General features: G+C 39.2%; 1 protein-coding gene across 2 annotated transcripts in view; it reads right to left on the minus strand.

Moving 5' to 3' along the window:
- LOC309803531 (WD repeat-containing protein 89) overlaps positions 1-14,433 on the minus strand; it is a 104,048-nt gene extending 89,615 nt beyond the window's left edge. For both annotated transcript variants that reach the window (XM_082619896.1, XM_082619897.1), the window contains exon 1: positions 13,590-14,433. In XM_082619896.1, the coding sequence (XP_082476022.1) occupies positions 13,590-14,285 (696 nt within the window). In that variant the 5' untranslated portion in view covers positions 14,286-14,433. The remainder of the gene's footprint in view (positions 1-13,589) is intronic.
- Between the last annotated feature and the right edge of the window lie 6,852 nt (positions 14,434-21,285).

Genomic DNA, 21,285 nt, shown 5'->3' on the forward strand with positions numbered 1-21,285 from the left:
TTTCCTTCAGTTATTCTACAAAATGTTTTTACTCTTACTGATATGCTTTCCTTAAATATTTATCACTCATAATTGGAATTATTTTTTATATTAGGACATTTTCCATTCACACTCACTGAAGTCAGTAAGTCAATAAAATTACTTACAATTAAAGCAGTTATAGGGCTGCCCTGCTGGCACAGTGGTTAAGAATCCGCCTGCCAATGCAGGGGACACGGGTTCGAACGCTGGTCTAGGAATATTCCCACATGCCGCGGAGCAACTAAGCCCGTGCGCCACAACTACTCAGTGCTCTAGAGCCTGTGAGCCACAACTACTGAGCCTGCGAGCCACGCGAGCCACAACTGCTGAGGCCCACGCACCTAGAGCCCGTGCTCCACAAGAGAAGCCACCGCAATGAGAAGCCCGCGCACCACAACAGAGTAGCCCCCACTCGCCGCTGCTAGGGGGAGCCCGTGCGCAGCAACAAATACCCAATGCAGCCAAAAAAAAAAAACATTAAAAAAAAAAAAAAGCAGTTACAAAGACTGTTCTTAGTAGAATTCAAAAATTTTTAAAGTAACTTAGGGCTTCCCTGGTGGCGCAGTCGTTAAGAGTCCACCTGCCGATGCAGGGGACACAGGTTCCTACCCCGGTCCGGGAAGATCCCACATGCTGCGGAGCGGCTGGGCCCGTGAGCCATGGCTGCTGAGCCTGCGCGTCCGGAGCCTGTGCTCCGCAACGGGAGAGGCCACAACAGTGAGAGGCCCGCGTACAAAGTAACTTAAACATGGGACAAAGGCAAGCACCAAGAAAAAAATTATATTTTCCATTTGAGGAATGGACAGTGTTTATATGAACAACAAAGGACAGGAAGAACACATTACTGATATATCTTGCACTGTTCTCATACACTGCTAGTGGAGTAAAAATTGAGGCAACCTTTCTGGAAAGCATTTTGTCAATACATAAAAGAGCTATAAATGTTCATATACATTGAATCAGTAACCTCTCTCCTAGAATTCTTCACTAAAGAAATAGAAATGAGGGCAAGGATTATATATATAAATATGTTTATCATAAAATTATACCATACAACAGTGAATAAATCAACATTTATTGATAATAAAGTAGTGCTTAAAATATCAGTTTTTGGGAATTCCCTGGCAGTCCAGTGGTTAGGACTCGGCGCTTTCACTGTCAAGGGCCTGGTTCAATCCCTGGTCGGGGAACTAAGATCCCAAAAGCCACGCAGCAAAGCCAAAAAAATAAAATAAAATATCAGTTTTTGGAGCTACACAGACCTGGATCTAGCCACTTACTACATGCATTTATTGGGACTCTAAAAATGTAAATAACAGATATTAAATTATCTTAAGGGGAAAAAAAGAGATGTATCTGTAAAGTTACAGAGCATCTCACAGAACCCTAGGGCAGAATGAGGCTAAGCTTCAAGAAGAAACTGGAGAGCTTCCCTGGTGGCGCAGCGGCTGAGAGTCTGCCTGCCGATGCAGGGGACACGGGTTCGTGCCCCGGTCCGGGAAGATCCCACATGCCGCGGAGCGGCTGGGCCCGTGAGCCATAGCCACTGAGCCTGCGCGTCCGGAGCGTGTGCTCTGCAACGGGAGAGGCCCACGTACCGCAAAAAAAAGAAGAAACTGGAATTATAAACTGGACAGTCACAGGACCATCTCTTCTCTTTACATATCCACTTCATTCTTCTTTTTCTGCAGACTAGTTTCTCTGTTCTTCAGTCCACATGGTAGATAAAGGTTTCTCAATTCACTACTTCTTCACTGAGGAACCTGCCCAAACAGTACTCTTCTCAGTTCCTGATGGGCAAGAACACGTAGAGAAAATATGGCAGCCCTATAGCTGAGGGAACCTTCAGAGGGTTGGGAACTCGGCAGACTCCCCGAAAGGTGCCTACTTCTTCAGGTGTGGGACCATGGGCTAGTTTTATAGTCTCTTTGAAATGCAGTTTCCTCGTTTATAAAGATAATAATGTCAACAGTAAGGACAACCCTATAGTATAAAAAGTATTTTGCAGGAATATGAAAATATTTCATTCATTAATAATGTTTTCTAGGAATTTTTACTGATAGAAAATTTATGACATAATGTATTAGAATTCTTTAGAGAAAAAGAACCAATAGGATGTATATGTATACATATATATTGAGAGATTTATTATAAAGAATTGGCTTTATTATGGGATTTATTTTAAGGATTATGGAGGTTGGCAAATCCAAAATCTTCAGGGTAGGAAAGCAGCCTGGAGACCCAGGGAAGACTTGATGTAGCTCAAGTCCAAAGGCAGTCTGCTGGCAGAATCCCCTCCTCCTTGGGGGAGGACAGTCTTTTTTCTCTTAAGGCCTTCAACTGATTGGATAAAGCTCCATCCACATTATGGAAGGTAATCTACTTTATCCAAAATCTACTGATTTAAATGTTAGTGTCTTCTAAAAATATCCTCACAGAAACATCTAGAATAGTGTTGGGCCAAAAATCTGGGTACTGTGGCCTAGCCAAGCTGACTCATAAAATTTACCATCACACATTATATTAAATAAAAAAAGAATAAAGTCCATATACAATATGGTCCCAATTATTTCAAAATTGTAAGGAAATAAAGTTAATACTAGCTTTTTCCTATTCTTGTATTTTCCAAGCCTTCTATAAGGTTCAGTACTTATCCTGTTTATCCTCTTAGTAGCATTTAACAATATTAACTACTTTCCTTTTCCAGAATACCCTCTCTTTCTTTCACTTGTAGTTTATAGTATATTCTTTTTATGATACTGTCTAATCTATACCCCTCTCTTCTGCAAACATCCCCACTTAGACCCAGCAGTGTGGCCCTGGAGACATGCTCATACTGTGTGATCCTGCTCTATTGACCACAGCCCCTGAATCAGACACGGACACTTGGCTCTAGGGAAGCAAATCCATTGGCTGGGCTAAGCCGATTAGATTCTTTTTCCTAATAGTAATAAAGTCAGAAAGTCAGTCAGTCTCTGTTACGTGCTTGAATTTGAAAATGATGTAGAGCTAGGGGTGAGGCTGACATACACATGCCAAAGTGGAGACAGAAAAGGAAGAAGCAGAAATGCGAGACCATGCAACCTCAAGAAACAAAGATGGATGGCATGCCTTTAGTTCTGATAGCATTCCAGAGCCTAGCTCCAATCCCTCAGGAGGCCTGGTAGCACTTTCTTATCCTTGACATCCACGAGACAGTCCCCCTCTAGCCCTCAAATAACGTTTTTTGGTTTTTTTGTTTGTTTGCTTAAGCTAGTTCAAATGGGTTACTAGAACACTGCACCCCCACAACACACACACACACACTCACACTCACACACACGCTGCCTTAATTAGACAATCCCTAAGATATCCTCTTAACCTCTTGAACTGCTACTTGTCAGATTCTGTTCCAGGTTCTTTTTACTCTATCCATTCCTTAAATATTGATGTTTTTAAATTTCTTTTTCCTATAGACCCTCTGTTCTTCTTACTCTGTATCCTCACTGGGGGCAATATCATCCACTCTAATCACTTCATTCTGCACGTCTATGTTGTTGACACCAAACCTGTCCAGGTCTCTTTCATGTATACAGCTGCCTCCTAGATAGTTGCAAATGGCTGTCTTACAGACACGTCAAATTCAACGTATCTAAAACAGAACTCATCTCCTCCACGCTCCTGCCCCTTTCCACAAATCTGACCTGATTTCAATATCTTCTATCTCTATAAATCAAACTAACATTTCTCACCTTTCCAAATATCTGCAAATTTGGGAATAATCCTTTATTCCACTTTTTCCTCTTTACAGCCACACCCAGTTAATCACCATGCCTTGTCAGTCTACCTCCTAATAACTCTCAAATTCACCATTTCTCTCTACTGCCACCTAAAGGTCAGGGGCCAGCAAAGTCTTTTTCTGTAAAGAGCCAGAAAGTAACTATCTTGGGCTTTGTGGACTATACAATCAAGGTCACAATTACTCAACTCTGCCGTTGTAGCACAAAAGCACCACAGACAATTATGTAATGAATGAACATGGCTGTGTTCCAGTAAAGCTTTACTGTATAGTCCCTAAAATTTTGAATAATATAATGTACACATGTCACAAAATATCATTCTTCTTTTGACTTTATTCAACTATTTAAAAATGTGAAAACCATTCACAGTTCACAAGTCATATAAAATCAGGCAGCAGGCCTGTCTGCAGTCTCCTGATCTAGGTCCCCATCGTCTCTCCCTTACACTGGCAGAGTAACCTCTTACTAGGCCTGGCTTACCTGCCTCCAGTCTTGCTTCTCTCCAGTCCATTTTCCATCCTACAGACACAAGTGTATTTCTAAAACACCAATCTAATCTCCTTGAGCAAACAGACCATATTTGTTTTAGTCACTCTGATATCTGGAGGGCTTATGTTATTGCCTAGTACTTATTAGAAATGTGAAGAGATCATATTTGTGGAATTGAATGTTATTACCTTGATTAAAGCTTTTCAGTCAGTGAGAAGGAAAAAAGTGTACAACTACAACAGAACAAATAAACTTGTCATTATTCTCAGCTGAGATGATTTTCCCTATAGAGAACAGATGAGACTATCCTACAAATTATTAAACTAATGGAGAGTTGAACAAAGTTTATATGTGATCAATGTATAAAAACCAAGGGCATTTCTATATTCCAGCTGCAAAAAGTTAGAATATTTGAATTTTAACAAGATATCATTTACAACAGTAACAAAAATAAATAAAGTAACTAGAAATAAATCCAACAAAAGATATGCTTGATCCATATGGAGAAAATTACAAAACTTCATGAAATGCATTTAAGAAAACATAAATAAATAAGATTTACCATATTCAAACATAAGAAAATTCAATATTGTCAGGCTATCAATTCTCTCCGTATTAATTTATAAATTCATTGCAATTTCAATAAAAGTCCAGACAGGTTTTTACATGGAAATTAAAGGGCTGATTCTAAACTATATATTGAAAACAAATATTCAAAAATAGCCAATACAGTCTTGAAGAATATGATAGAGAATTTTCATAAACAGATACCAAGACTTATTCTAAAGCAACTATACCAATTAAGAAAGGCGATAATATTGCTAAGGAGATAGACAAACAGGCCAGTGAAACAAAACAGAGAACCCAGAACTAGACCCATACATATAGAGGAACTTGATATGTAACATAAGTGGCATTATAGATAAGTGGAGAAAGGATAAACTATTCAAAAATGGCACAAGGTCAGTTAATTATTTATATAAAACATTACATCAGATCCATACCTCACAGCACATACAAGGCAACTGAAGGTAGATCAAAAACTTAAATGTGAAAGGACAACTTTATCTTTCCAATTTAAAAAAAACCACAAAAGGATTTTTCTTTTAGAACTAGACAAAATCAAAAGTACCCGAAGACAGATAAATAAAAACAGCAAGAATTCTGAAAAAATATTTATAAAACTACAATAAATGTAATAGTATAGTACTTGCACAAAATATTAGATATATCAATTCTAAATCAAATAATGGACATAGACCCAAATATATACCTATACTTAATATATGATAAAAGTGACAGTTCAAGTCAGTAGGGAAAAATGGATTATTCAATAAATGGTGCCATTGGGAAATATCAAGTTGGATTCCTTTCTCAAAACAAGAGATGATTCAAAAATTTAAGCATAAAAAAATGAAACCATAAAAGTACTATAAGAAACCATGGTAGAGGGGGCTTCCCTGGTGGCACAGTGGTTGAGAATCCACCTGCCAATGCAGGGGATATGGGTTCGAGCCCTGGTCTGGGAAGATCCCACATGCCGCGGAGCAGCTAAGCCCATGCACCACAACTACTGAGCCTGCGCTCTGGAGCCTGTGCTCCGCGACAAGAGAGGCCGCGACAGTGAGAGGCCCGCGCACCACGATTAAGAGTGGCCCCTGCTCCCACAACTAGAGAAAGCCCTCGCACAGAAACGAAAACCCAACACAGCCAAAAATAAATAAATTAAAAAAAAAAGAAACCATGGTAGAAAGCCATCCTAATATTACACAAAACCGCGAAACTATGAAATAAAAGATTGATACATAAAAAGAAAAATTTCTCCTTGGAAAAAAAGTCAGAAGAGAAGTAATGATTAGGGAAACATACTTCCAAATCACACCACAGTCAAAAGGCAAATTTCACCACTACATAAAAGGCTTCAAAAACTAGTAAGTAACCCAAGAGGAAAAAAAAATATGTCCACACAAAAACTTATGCAAAAATATCCATGGCAACATTATTCAGAATAACTAAAAAGTGAACTCAAATGTCCAACAACAGATGAAAGCATAAATAAAATGTGGTATGTCCATCCAATGGAATATTACTCTGCAATAGAAAGGAATGAATTACTGATACATGCTGTAATATGGATGAATCTTAACACATTATGCTAAGTGAAAGAAGCTATTCACAATAAACTACATATGTATGCTTCCATTTGCATGAGATGACAATAGTAGGCAAATCTCTAGAGTGGAGTAGTGGTTGCCTAGGGGTGCCTAGGGATTTTTCTAGGGGAAAATAGAGAACAACTGCTCTGGGTATGGGGTTCCTTTGGGGGATGATGATAAGGTTCCAAAGTTGATTCTGGTGATGGTTGTACAATACTATGAATACACTGAAAGCCATTGAACTGTATATTTTAAATGGGTGAATTTTATGGTATATGAATTACATCTCAGTAAGCTGTTGTATGTTAAAAACAAAACAAAACAAAACAGTAGAGGTAAGAGAATTTCTGTTTCTGCCCATAAATGATTAACTGTTGTAAAAAAAAAAAAAAAAGCTGTTCCACTGTAAACAACCAGAAAACTAGACAAATTATATGAAAGAACTGTTTTCAGATACTGGAAAACAAATAGCACAGGACTGTGATTCATGAGAAAAGGGAAAACAAATGAGATGAGCCCTATGACTGCCCTGGCTTGCTGCTAGAGGCAGTCTCCAGGCTGTAGCACAGGAGGAGGAAGCAAAACAAAGTCCAACAGTCTCACTGAGTTGAGGGGAGAGAAACAGGAGTTCCCAGAGGTCAAAGCAGCAATAATTTTCAAGAGAGTACTGAAGAGAGGACTCTGCACAGAGAAAGAGCCCCGTGGGGGTGGAGGGGTCTCTGCAAATCATTGGCTGAGTACTAGCCTGTGCACACACGGGATGAAAATCCACCAGGCTGGGGGAAAAACTATTGGAAAGCAGTAGGCCAAATAATTCCCAAAGCTTCCACAGGCCTGTAATTGCTTTCCCACCAGGCAGAGTGCTGAGGGAACTGGGTAGTCTTTGGAAGGTTATCACCTTAGTAGTGAGGCTAAATTAGCTCTAGACTATGGTTATTCTAGACCCACTCTAGCAAGCCTAAAAAGATTAAACTGACAAGCAATTTAATTGTACACTAGACCAAAGACCCAATAGGAACTTCCAGATATAAAATATATAGTATCTAAAATCATATCTCATTCTACTTGATGAGTTTACCAGAAAACTAGACATTGCAGACATTGCAGTGAATTTGAAGTTGTACCAATAGAAACTATCCAAAATGAAGCACAGAGAGAAGAAACACTGCAATCATCATCATCTTCTTCTTCTTCTTCTTCTTCTTCTTCTTCTTCATCATCATCATCATCATCATAGCATTAGTGATTTACAAGTGACCAGTGTTAAACAAATCTAACATACATGAGATTGAAGTTCCAGAAGGGGATGATGAGAGAAGAAGGGAGAAAAAAATATTTCTAGAAATAATGCTGGAACACTCTACAAAAACAATAATGTATTCTGAGTATTCTAACATATGTAGATGTAAAATGTATGACAACAATAATACAAAGGAGGGAAAAGGGAAAAATGAAGTATACTGTTGCTATACTTGAAATGGTATAACATTATTTGGAGGTAGAGCAAGGACTTAAAGAAAAAAAAAAGAAAACCAAACAGGTATAGTTTTTAAAAATTAGTAAAATACCAACAATCTGATAGGAAAAAAAATAGAGAAAGTCTTTGAATTTGCAGTACTGGAATCGTCAACTTTTAAATAAATTACGCTGTTAATATACTAGAACATCATGCACATGTGAAAAAAACCAGATAGCTCTCTGTATAAAACATGGAAAATGCTAATATGGAGAGGCAATATAACAGTAGTAGAGTGTCACTTCATAGCAGAACTGCCTGGGTCTGAATCCAGGCTCTGTTAGGTACTTGCAGAGTCATTTTGGGCTAGTTACTTATCTGCCACAGTTTCTTCTACAAACCAGTGACAATACTCATGGGATTTTATGGAGATTAAAAGTCATGTAAGGCATTTAGACAATCGTAAGCACAAAATTAGTATTCATTAATTTTTGGGTAAAAGAAAAGGAAAATCTCCCCAATATATTTCTACATTAAAAAAGCAAGGTCCAGAATGGTATGTTGCCATTTGTATGAAAAATAAACTATATAAATATATGCCTACAAAAGTAAAGACTATCTCTAGAAGACTAAATAAGAAACTTCTAACAATGAATCCCTCTGGAAGTGAGATTCTCATAGCTGTGGAACAGAAAAAGAAGAGAAACTGTACTCTCCTCTTCATATTTTTATGTAAATATTGAATTTTCTACAATCTATTACCTGTTCAAATAAATTAATTTAAAATGAAGATTTAATAAAATCAGGAAAATGTGCATTTCAAACACAAGTATCACACTAGGTAAAAAGAAATAAAGTAGCAAACCAATTTGATTTTTTAATAAACTGTGTTTCTTCCAAGAATTACTATAATGATCAGTTTCCTTGGCTCTTGAAGGCTTTTCTGGTCTCTCTCATTTGTGACCTACTTTTCTAACTCTTAGTTCTTGCCTTTCTTTTATTGTTTCATGATCTCACAGATATCTTCCTTTTTAATCTACAATAAACTACATTATGATGGAATATCTTATGTTCTTTTTTTCCCCAAAGACTTCATGATGCTTAATTTTTTATTTATATTAGGAAAATAGAGGAAAGGAAAGGTGATCAAATCAGCATTTGATTTCGGTCAACAACTTGATGTTTAAAAGAAATATTTGTCACTATTGCACATGTATGTACACATTATCTTCTCAAGGCATATAAAAGCTGTTTTTGTATTTTAAGAACACACATATCTATTTCAAAAATTTTATTATTGCAAAGATTATTTAAAAATCACAAAGTATGATATGAAAAGAGTTTTCTCTGTAAGCTCTGGAGTTTGTCTATACGTTTAAAGACAGCTTGTGGGACTTCCCTGGTGGAGCAGTGGTTAAGAATCCGCCTGCCAATGCAGGGGACAGGGGTTCGAGCCCTGGTCTGGGAAGATCCCACATGCCGCGGAACAACTAAGCCCGAGCGCCACCACTACTGAGCCTGTGTTCTAGAGACCGGGAGCCACAGCTACTGCCCGCACGCCTAGAGCCCATGCTGCGCAACAAGAGAAGTCACTGCAATGAGAAGCCTGCGCACCGCAATGAAGAGTAGCCCCCGCTCGCTGCAACTAGAGGAAGCCCGCGTGCAGCAACGAAGACCCAATGCAGCCAAAAATAAATAAATAAATAAATTTATTTTTAAAAAATAAATAAATAAAGACAGCCTGTGACTCACTAGCTCTGTTACTCTAAGTCATTTATTCACCCTCTATGTCAGTTTCCTAATCTGTAAACTTGTATTAATAGTAGGACCAAACATTGGGATGTTTTAAGAGCAGACTAAATGAGATAATAAACATTTCAAACAATGTCTGACCCATAGTAAGACCTTAATAGATGTTAATAAAGATAATAATATAACTATTATTATTATGAAAAGTAGTGAAGCATATGCCCTAGTTGGGAATGGGTTAGCCTATAAAGTGTGAGATGTCACTAAGTTTTTAAAAATGAAATTCATCTAAAACTTGCTTAATGTTATTAAATTAAGTATATAATTAGAACTCATTATATGCCATATTATTTAAAAATTAAGACTTTATATTTCTGGAAAGAACATGCAGACATAAATACAAAAGGAGTGCTTTATTTTTTATTTTAGATTATTCTTCAAAAGACTATGTTCTTAATATCTGATGTCCCTTACTTCTTATTTTTTCCCAATTCAGGCTACAAAAAATTCCAACAAATAATATGAGAGCAATAATCATTACCTTGGCCAATGGATCAAGCTATTTAATACCTGGAGAAATGCCATAACACTTTCTATCTTGCATTACTGGAAAAAATTCTTCCAGCATCAAATAATTGTTTGGAGCCATACTGTTTCAATCTCCCTCTTTGTATTATTAACATATCTTTAAAAGATTCAAAGAATCGAACTGCAAAAGAACTGAGACAGCAATGTTGGAGAAATAAAATATATTCTAAGGATCAAGAGTTGATTTTACTGGCTGGAGGTTGGTTTGTTCGTTCTGCGGACCAGTCCCTTAATTTAAGAAAAAAGTTAATAACTATGAAGAATCTAAGGGGACTTCCCTGGTGGCGCAGTGGTTAGGAATCCGCCTGCCAGTTCAGGGGACACAGGTTCGATCCCTGGTCCGGGAAGATCCCACATGCCACAGAGCAACTAGGCCCATGTGGCACAACTACTGAGCCTGTGCTCTAGAGCCCGTGAGCCACAACTACTGAACCCATGTGCCACAACTACTGAACCCGGGTGCCTAGAGCCAGTGCTCTGCAACAAGAGAAGCCACCGCAATGAGAAGCCTGCGTACCACAACGAAGAGTAGCCCCTGCTCACTCCAACTAGAGAAAGTCCACGCGCAGCACCGAAGACCCAATGCAGCCAAAAATAAATAAATAAATAAAATATTTTTTTTAAAAAAGCATCTAAGGAATCAGACTTCCTTGATATTTTTGAAGGGATTGAAGAAAGTACATTTTTTCCTCAAAAATATTTGGGGAATTTCAGTAAAATGCAATACCCCTCACTTATCTAATGGATCAGAATCTCTGGGAGTAAGGTGCAGAAACTGCACTTTACAGAAGCCCCAAGTAATTTTTCTGGCTTACTGTCATTTTAAGAACAAATGAATAATCAAACAGAAAAGGTTCATTTAAAAGGCTCCATGTAAGTGAACCTTGTCCAGATTTCAAGTTAAGAACATGAAGTGAGGAGTGAGTGAAGTAGTTGTCTCAAGCCAAAGGGATGGCATGTGAGATAACTCAGTTTCCAGAGAAGTTTCAGCATCCTAGGCACTAGAAGTAAACACACCTGTCCTGAATAAGCAGTAGGAGCACAAGCAGATGGAAACAACTGTCAACCAAAACTGCTATTAATTAGAAAAACACTAGGCTTGCGTTGTTTAATTCTTATCCCACTTTCCAATATATATTTTTTTCATTACCCGCTCTGGAAATATAAGCCTCCTAAGTACTATAATACTAATTGGCAGAGAAGAGGACCAAAGCACCTTAAGCAAAGGAAGGTACTTTTGTTTTCAATCATCACAAGGATTTTTTTAAAAAGTAAAAAATTTAAAAAGTCATTTTGGTTTTTTGTACTGCATTATTACAACCAAACATTTATAAACACAGAACTTTCATGTACGGGAGTCTTTCTTTCAAAACAACTAACCAAAGACAATCACTCAAATTTTGGAAGTTTATTCAAACTTAGAGTGGACACGTAAAAGAAGAAACTTAATTTTCCAAGATTAATTCTAATGTAACTGGTCAGTTTCCACATCTGTAAAATGACAGTTTGAGACTAGGTGATTTTTAAAGTCCTGTCTAGCTCAAATTCTAAAACTGTATGATATATAAATTCCTCAAACTTTGAATTCAATATACTAGGTTGTTCAAAAACTGTAATGTAAGCATATTCTGATAATTCAAATAACTCTGAAGTGTTAAAATATTGATAGCTACGTCCCATAAACAATCCAGCAGTACTGTTTTCAGACTTCCGGTTAGCATGTGTTCTGAATGAATGATGAGCAACAACGACTTTCTCTTTCTTGGACTGCTAATATTAATAGCTTGCAACATAGCTACTCAACGAGGAGTTACAAAAGGCTCTATCATTATGGAATCTGGAAAATCTCATAAAAATAAGAGAAACATCATTAGCTAACCAGTTAATATTATAAGTCAGTGACAGTCTTAAATTCTGAAGCATTTAGATTAAATAAACTTGAGATATTTATCTATTATGCAAAACAGGCAGCACTACTTTACAATCTGAATATTACTGTGTATCTCCTTAGGTTAAACAGGAAAAAAAAACACTGTTCATGGTACTCTTCCCTCATAATTCTGCCATTCTTGCTATACACATTACATACTTTCCATGTTCCTGTAAGAGAGATGCACTGCACAGAAATGTCGATGAGGACAAGGGTTTATCTATACTGAAATTAAGTCTGAGATAAGTAAGCTTACCATAATGGAGTTTTATACAGAATGTGTATTTCTCAGTGTGAGATGATTTTGTGCTGTAATGGAAAAAAGATCAAGGAAATCTGATTCCTTAGATTCTTCATATAGTTATTAACTTTATTCTTAAATTAAGGGACTGGTCTGCAGAATGAACAAACCTCCTTACAATTTAAAAGGCAGATAACTAACACAACATTGTAAACCAACTATACTTTTTAAAATAAGAATTTTAGAAAGACATAAAAAATCAGTCTAAGAATAAATTTTGCTTCTATATAAAAAAAGAATTAGCTTTTAAATCTAAGTAACATTTACAGACCATGAAAAACTGAAACATGGGAGGCCAGAAGAAGTAGGCAAAATATAAAAGTTTACTGTTAAAAACTCATCCCCAGCTGTCAGGCTGATCTTGCTGTCATATTTACCATTTTTACAAACCCACTAGTCTGACCAAGAACCCTAATTTTAAGAATAACTTTAAAACCATTTGTAAAGCTAATTCAACAATAATACTGTAGCTCAAAGTGATAGTTCAGATCAGTGATCCAAAAGCTAATTAAACTGTGTCTCTCAGCAAATTAGCAACCACACCCCTTAAAAAGAGCAGTCAGGCGGTGCTCCATTAACTTCCACAAAGGGTGGCTTTCATTTAAAATTCATTACTTCATTGCCTGAACGACCATGTTTGTTTCATAAACATTGTCTCGGGATAAAGCCAATGACTTTACCTACGCCTGAAAGAGAAATCAGTCTGGGGAAAGGCACCGTATAAAACGGGTGAATCTTAGTCACCCAACTATTAATTATAAGGACATTACATTACATTAAGGAATCATAATTATATTCTGTGCACCACATGAATTAAAACCGCTTAGAAACTCAACCGAAGCCCGATGATAATGTTTTACTCCACGAATAGTGTTTACTTTAGGTTCCAGGAAAGGTATTACTATTAAAATAGAGTTTGACGACTAAGTCTGAAGGTTTCCCCCATCGTTTCATTATTTTTTTTTAAGCTAAAAAGGGCCTGTTTGCGGGTACTGTGAAAACCTGTGGGAAGAGAGGTTTGGGAGGGGAACGGCCAAATTCAAATAACTGCAGACAGCAACAACGGCTCGGAGTCCTTTAACTCCCCTAGGCTGAGCCGGGCGAGGACAGGGACCCTTACCTGCCAGCGGCCATAGGTGAGGAGGATCATGGAGATGGGGATGGCGGTGCCGGACATGGCATGGGTGGAGGGCATGCTGTACTCTGAGTTGTAGAAAACCTCCAACTTGACCACGGGCGGCGAGGCGGGCCGCGGCCAGCGGATGATGTCCTTGGTGCACTGGCCCAGGTACATGGCCAGCACCCAGATGACCACGAGCCTCCGGCCCACTAGGGCGTCCAGGTTCCAGATCCAGAAGGGGAAGAACAGGATGTAAAAGAGTTCATTGCCCAGCTCCGTGCCGAAGCAGAACAGGTAGTAGAGAGGCATGTTGCTCACGTGGGCCAGCTGGCCCTCCTCGCCCGTCAGCGAGTTGCGGCGCAGGACCCCCGCGCGGCGCTGCGAGGCCGGGCCCAGCTCGGTCGCCCGCCCGTTCCGCACGCCATTGGGGGCGCCGCCGCCGCCCGGCTTGGCTGGGCACTGATTGCGGTCGCTCCCGGGCCGCGGGGCGCCTCCGGACGCCCCCGGCTGCCGCTCTCGGCGCCTGGATTCTCCGGCGAGGGGCGCCTCCGCCTTCTCATCCTCCCTCGGGTCGGCGGCAGCTGTGGCGGTGCGGCTCACCGGCGCTTCCACCCCGCACAGCCGTTGGAAACGAGCCACTTTCTGCGGGTCCTGCAAACTGCCGACCAGCTGGACCAGCCGCTGCCTCAACGACATGATAACGGGACCGCGCGGTCCGCGGGCCGGAGGACGGCGGCGGGAGGGTGGACCGGCCGCCGGTGCAGCCCCGATCTGTCTCCGCGCGCCTGGCCGGCGGCGCCTCCCTCCACCCGCTCGGGTCTGCCGGGTGACGGCGCCACAGGCCTCAGCGGCCGCCGCGCGCCCCCGCCCCGCGCGCCGCCGCCCCGCGCGCCCCTCCCTCGCCGCGCGCTCCGCCACCGCCGCGCGCTCCGCCACCGCCCGCGGCCTCCACGCGCCGGCGCGCGCCGCGCCCCGCCCCGCCCCCATGGCCACTATGGAAGGGGGCCCGGCCGCTTGGGTCCGCCCCGAGCTCACACGGGCGGTGTCCGGGCTCCTGAGGCTCGGCGGGGCCGCGGCCTTGAGGTTCTCCTTATTAATACCCACCAGGCGTCGCGGCGCTCGGCGGGCGGGACTTTGCGCGTCCTCCTTCTCCAACTTCAGCCCTCGTTCCCCGCCAGCTGGGGTTGCTGGCTTTTCTCGGTCCAGCGTTGACTGGGAGAGGCCACGATCCTGGTGCCAGGTTCGGCGGTGCCAGTGGCCAAGCACCCGGACGACCTGCTGGCACAGAATCAAATGGTGAATGAAGGCTAAGTAACCACCATGCGCCCGGAATCGTTCGACTCAAGGAATAACAAGTAATTACGGAGCTGTCCCTGAGGGTTGGTGTCCTGAAAGCCACGTGCCAGTTGACTAGTGGTGACAAGAGTAGATATAGATCCCAGGACAATAGCGTGTCATTGATTGTCAAAAGTTCACAAATAGCTGTATTAAAACCAATAAATCACTGAAGTAGTAATTAGTGAAAGGGTATTGTGCACACACCAAAAAACAGTTTGCAAACTGGAATCACTCAAACCAAAACATGGAGTGAGGCTCAGGGTTATATTGTTATAAAGCAGCTTATATAGTGCAGAGGCAGTGACTGTTTCTTCTTCATAGTGATTGGTTAAAATAGTAGAATTTTCAGTGGTTACCTCATACCAACCTTGAGAAACAGTTCAAGTTTTGTTTATAATTTCCAAAGGCATAAGCAAGAAATGACTAAATTGGTTTTGTCTGCCCAGGGAATTTTCAAGACTGGCCTTTGTTTGGTTTTAAGAGATCACAGTTATTATTGACTTACATATAGAATTTCCTTTTAGTAAATTCTAATAGCAGGGTTGCACAGAAGATAACATAATTGGTGGCTGAACACAGGGTGTAGATTTTTGAGTTTGGTAAGGCTGGTTGAGAGACTTAACTTTCATGTTTCACAAGTTACAAACTTGACTTCTAGAAAGAATGGTTTTTTATCAGAAGGGCTCTGAACTCTAATTCCAGGAAGTTATTTCAGGTACGGTGAATGTCTATAATTTTAAAATTTGAACTTCTTCCAAGAAACAGGCTGGAAAATTCCCCTCCCTTATGTCATTAGAAATATTTTCTTCTTTCCCAGGGAGAATTATTCTCCTTCTCCCACTCCACTTGCCAGGCCGTGGCCATGGAAAGATGAATAAATCATCAACCGTGTGCTCAAGTTGCTCACAGTATGAATGGGAGACAGAGATAGATCCACCTCTGGAGTACAGAGCAGATGGTAAGTGCTAAAACTGAGTCATAAACAACATGCTCTGGAAAGAAGAAACAAGTTGACTAGGGACAGCAAGAAAGGTGTTAAGAGGTGATCCAATTGAGCTGGATCATAATTGAAGAGCAAGATATGAATAAGTGGAGAAGTCCATCTGAGGAAGAGAGAACATGAATAAAGACGGGATGGAAATGTGCAAAGGTGTATTTGGTAAACAATTAATAGCTCATAGAATACAGAGTAGGAAGGGTAAGTGGCTGGAATGGGGTTAGAAACGGAAGATAGGACCAGATTGTAAAGGCTGGGGATTTTATTTCGTAAGTAGTGGGGAGCCATCAAAGGCCTTTAAGCTAGGCAGTGACACCAGCAGAACTGTGCTTTAGAAAGATGACTAGGAAGGAAATCAGCAGTGAATTGCCAGAGGTTAGAGACCAAAGGCCAGGTAAATCATTAGAAGATGATTACAGTAATCAGGCGAGAGAGAATGAGTGCCTGAACTAGAATCGGGTTCTGGGAATTGGAAGGAAGGGATTTGAAAGAATTTCATTTGAATTCAGAGATCTGCAGGCAAATAATAGGCCATCCCTGATTGGAAATTATTGTGTCTAATATTGAGACATTTCTAATCTAGTGAGGAAGACAAAACATGAGAAAACATGCAAGTATATTCAAAGATGTAAAGCCAGGCATAATAAACAGTTCTAGGAAGTGAGATACAAGCAATCACTATGTGGAGTGAGAGGCAGGCAGCATTGGGTTAGCTGTGACTGGTTCTGTGAAACAGATGGTTAGCTGGCATAGTCAAGGAGCAACTTTGTTTGTAGAAAGAAATGTCGAACAGTCTCAATGAGGCACTTTACATATGCTTTTCTGTGAAAATAATTTGTTTGTAGGGGAATTATTCAGATTTATCCAAGAAATTTTTATTCTGGGGATTAGTCTAAAGATAGCAGAAAAAGAGGAAAATATATAAAACAAAGTAGAAGGTGATCTTTACAGATCTTACTCTATTTGCAGTGGGGGTCCTGATAAACCCATCATAAATTGAAAATATCGTAAGTCAAAAATGCCTTAAATAAACCTAACCTACCCATCATCTTAGCTTAGCCTAGCCTACCTTTAAACGTGCTCAGAGCACTTACTTTAGCCTACAGTTGGCCAAAATCACCTAACACAAAGCCTATCTTATAATAAAGTGTTGAATATCTCATGTAATTTATTGTATACTGTAGTGAAAGTGAAAAACAGAATGGCTGTATGGATACAAAATGGTTATAAGTGTCTCAGCTCTTTACCCTTATGATCTAGTGGCTGACTGGGAGCTGCAGCTCCCTGCCCTGCCCAGCCTTTTGTACTGCATATCCCTAGCCCTGGAAAAGATCAAATTCAAATTTGAGGTATGGTGTCTACTGAATGTGTAATATTTTGCACCATCATAAAGTCAAAAAATCTTAAACCAAACCATCACATACTGGGGACTGTCTGTGTATTCCATGGCTAAATTATGACTCCTTCAGCACTGGCAGATTTTATCAGAATGCAATATTCCCTTTAAAGGCAATGGAGACAAAAATGATGGGGAAATGGGAATTTGGCCTATGACTGCACTAAAGAGGAAAAAGAATGCAAGTTGACCAAACTTGAAGAGGCTAACACTGTCCTGCGTGTGCAATAAATCTGTTAATGATAAGGACAAAGTCTTAGCTGAAAACCAAAACACCGCACTGGAAAGAATAGTAGTTTTGGTGGATTCTATTCACATTCACTCTGAACTTTTTATAATAGAATATCTTAAAACTTAACAGAAATTTAACTATATCAAAAGATTCAAGTTTAAACATTCTGTGGCAAGCATTTTTATAATAAAGCATAAACATTTTTTAAAAGAAAAAAATATTGCTCCCAAGTAAGGATATGACTATATGGGTATGATTCAGTGTCTTGCCTGCAAAGCCAAAAATGTCTTAATCCATGTCCCACAATTGACATGTTAAACAAATTTTGTTATATCCTCTCTCTCTGTACTTCAGTTTAACTTTATGTAATATTGAAACATTCTTCTTTTTTTAAATTTAATTTTATTTATTTTTTTATACAACAGGTCCTTATTAGTCATCAGTTTTATACACATCAGTGTATACATGTCAATCCCAATTGCCTAATTCATCACACCACCACCACAATCCCCTACCACTTTCCCCCCTTGGTGTCCATATGTTTGTTCTCTACATCTGTGTCTCAATTTCTGCCTTGCAAACCGGTTCATCTGTACCATTTCTCTAGGTTCCACATATATACATTAATATACGATATTTGTTTTTCTCTTTCTGACTTACTTCACTCTGTACGACAGTCTCTAGATCCATCCACATCTCTACAGATGACCCAATTGCGTTCCTTTTTATGGCTGAGTAATATTCCATTGTGTATATGTACCACATCCTCTTTATCCATTCGTCTGCCGATGGTTATTTAGGTTGCTTCCATGACCTGGCTATTGTAAATAGTGCTGCAATGAACATTGGGGAGCATGTGTCTCTTTGAATTGTGGTTTTCTCTGGGTATATGCCCAGTAGTGGGATTGCTGGATCATATGGTAATTCTATTTTAAGTTTTTTAAGGAAGCTCCATACTGTTCTCCATAGTGGCTGTATCAATTTACATTCCCACCAACAGTGCAGGAGGGTTCCCTTTTCTCCACACCCTCTCCAGCATTTATTGTTTCTAGATATTCTGATGATGCCCATTCTAAGTGGTGTGAGGTGATACCTCATTGTCGTTTTGATTTGCATTTCTCTAATAATTTGTGATGTTGAGCAGCTTTTCATGTGCTTCTTGGCCATCCATATATCTTCTTTGGAGAAATGTCTGTTTAGGTCTTCTGCCCATTTTTGGATTGGGTTGTTTGACCTGTTTATATATTTGGGAGATTAATCCTTTGCCTGTTGATTCATTTGCAAATATTTTCTCCCATTCTAAGGATTCTCTTTTTGTCTTATTTATGGTTTCCTTTGCTGTGCAAAAGCTTTGAAGTTTCATTAGGTCCCATTTGTTTATTTTGGTTTTTATTTCCATTACTCTAAGAAGTGGATCAAAAAAGATCTTGCTGTGATTTATGTCAAAGAGTGTTCTTCCTATGTCTTCCTCTAAGAGTTTTATAGTGTCAGGTCTTACATTTAGGTCTCTAATCCATTTTGAGTTTATTTTTGGGTATGGTGTTAGGGAGTGTTCTAATTTCATTCTTATACATGTAGCTGTCCAGTTTTCCCAGCACCACTTATTGAAGGGACTGTCTTTTCTCCATTGTATATCCTTGCCTCCTTTGTCATAGATTAGTTGACCATAGGTGCGTGGGTTTATCTCTGGGCTTTCTATCTTGTTCCATTGATCTATGTTTCTGTTTTTGTGCCAGTACCATATTGCCTTGATTGCTGTAGCTTTGTAGTATAGTCTGAAGTCAGGGAGTCTGATTCCTCCAGCTCCATTTTTCCCCTCAAGACTCCTTTGGCTATTTAGGGTCTTTTGTGTCTCCATACAAATTTTAAGATTTTTTGTTCTAGTTCTGTAAAAAATGCCATTGGTAATTTGATAGGGATTTCATTGAATCTGTAGATTGCTTTGGGTAGTAGTGTCATTTTCACAATATTGATTCTTCCAATCCAAGAACATGATATATCTCTCCATCTTTTGGTTTCATCTTTAATTTCTTCCATCAGTGTCTTATAGTTTTCTGCATACAGATCTTTTGTCTCCCTAGGTAGGTTTATTCCTAGGTATTTTATTCTTTTTGTTGCAATGGTAAATGGGAGTGTTTCCATAATTTCTCTTTCAGATTTTTCATCATTAGTGTATAGGAATGCAAGAGATTTCTGTGCATTGTTTTTGTATCCTGCAGCTTTACCAAATTCATTGATTAGCTCTAGTAATTTTCTGGTGGCATCTTTAGGATTCTCTCTGTATAGTATCATGTCATCTGCAAACAGTGACAGTTTTACTTCTTCTTTTCCAATTTGTATTCCTTTTATTTCTTTTTCTTCTCTGATTGTCGTGGCTAGGACTTCCAAAACTATGTTGAATAATAGTGATGAGAGTGGGCAACCTTGTCTTGTTCCTGATCTTAGAGGAAATGCTTTCAGTTTTTCACCATTGAGATTGATGTTTGCTGTGGGTTTGTTGTATATGGCCTTTATTATGTTGAGGTAGTTTCCCTCTATGCCCACTTTCTGGAGAGTTTTTATCATAAATGGGTGTTGAATTTTGTCAAAAGCTTTTTCTGCATCTATTGAGATGATCATATGGTTTTTATTCTTCAATTTGTTAATATGGTGTATCACATTGATTGATTTACATATATTGAAGAATCCTTGCATCCCTGGGATAAATCCCAATTGATCATGGTGTATGATCCTTTTAATGTGTTGTTGGATTCTGTTTGCTAGTATTTTGTTGAGGATTTTTGCATCTATATTCATCATTGATATTGGTCTGTAATTTTCTTTTTTTGTAGTATCTTTGTCTGGTTTTGGTATCAGGGTGATTGTGGCCTCATAGAATGAGTTTGGGAGTGTTCCTTCCTCCGCAATTTTTTGGAGGACTTTGAGAAGGATGGGTGTTGGCTCTTCTCTAAATGTTTGATAGAATTCACCTGTGAAGCCATCTGGTCCTGGACTTTTGTTTGTTGGAAGATTTTTAATCACAATTTCAATTTCATTACTTGTGATTGGTCCGTTCATATTTTCTATTTCTTCCTCGTTCAGTCTTGGAAAGTTATACGTTTCTAAGAATTTTTCCATTTCTTCCAGGTTGTCCATTTTATTGGCATAGAGTTGCTTGTAGTATTCTCTTAGGATGCTTTGTATTTCTGCGGTGTCTGTTGTAACTTCTCCTTTTTCATTTCTAATTTTATTGATTTGAGTCCTCTCCCTCTTTTTCTTGATGTGTCTGGTTAATGGTTTATCAATTTTGTTTATCTTCTCAGAGAACCAGCTTTTAGTTTTATTGATCCTTGCAATTGTTTTCTTTGTTTCTATTTCATTTTATTTCTGCTCTGATCTTTATGATTCCTTTCCTTCTGCTAACTTTGGGTTTTGTTTGTTCTGCTTTCTCTAGTTCCTTTAGATGTAAGGTTAGGTTTTTTATTTGAGATTTTTCTTGTTTCTTGAGGTAGGCTCGTATAGGTATAGTACTGCTTTTGCTGCATCCCGTAGATTTTGGATTGTCGTGTTTTCATTGTCATTTGTCTCTAGGTATTTTTTGATTTCCTCTTTGATCTCTTCAGTTATCTCGTGGTTATTTAGTAACATATTGTTTAGCCTCCATGTGTTTGTGTTTTTTACGTTTTTTTCCCTGTAATTCATTTCTAATCTCATAGCGTTGTGGTCCGAAAAGATGCTTGATATGATTTCAATT

This window comes from Mesoplodon mirus (assembly GCF_964341445.2).
Source record: "Mesoplodon mirus genome assembly, chromosome: 4".
NCBI classification, from domain to species: Eukaryota; Metazoa; Chordata; class Mammalia; order Artiodactyla; family Ziphiidae; genus Mesoplodon; species Mesoplodon mirus.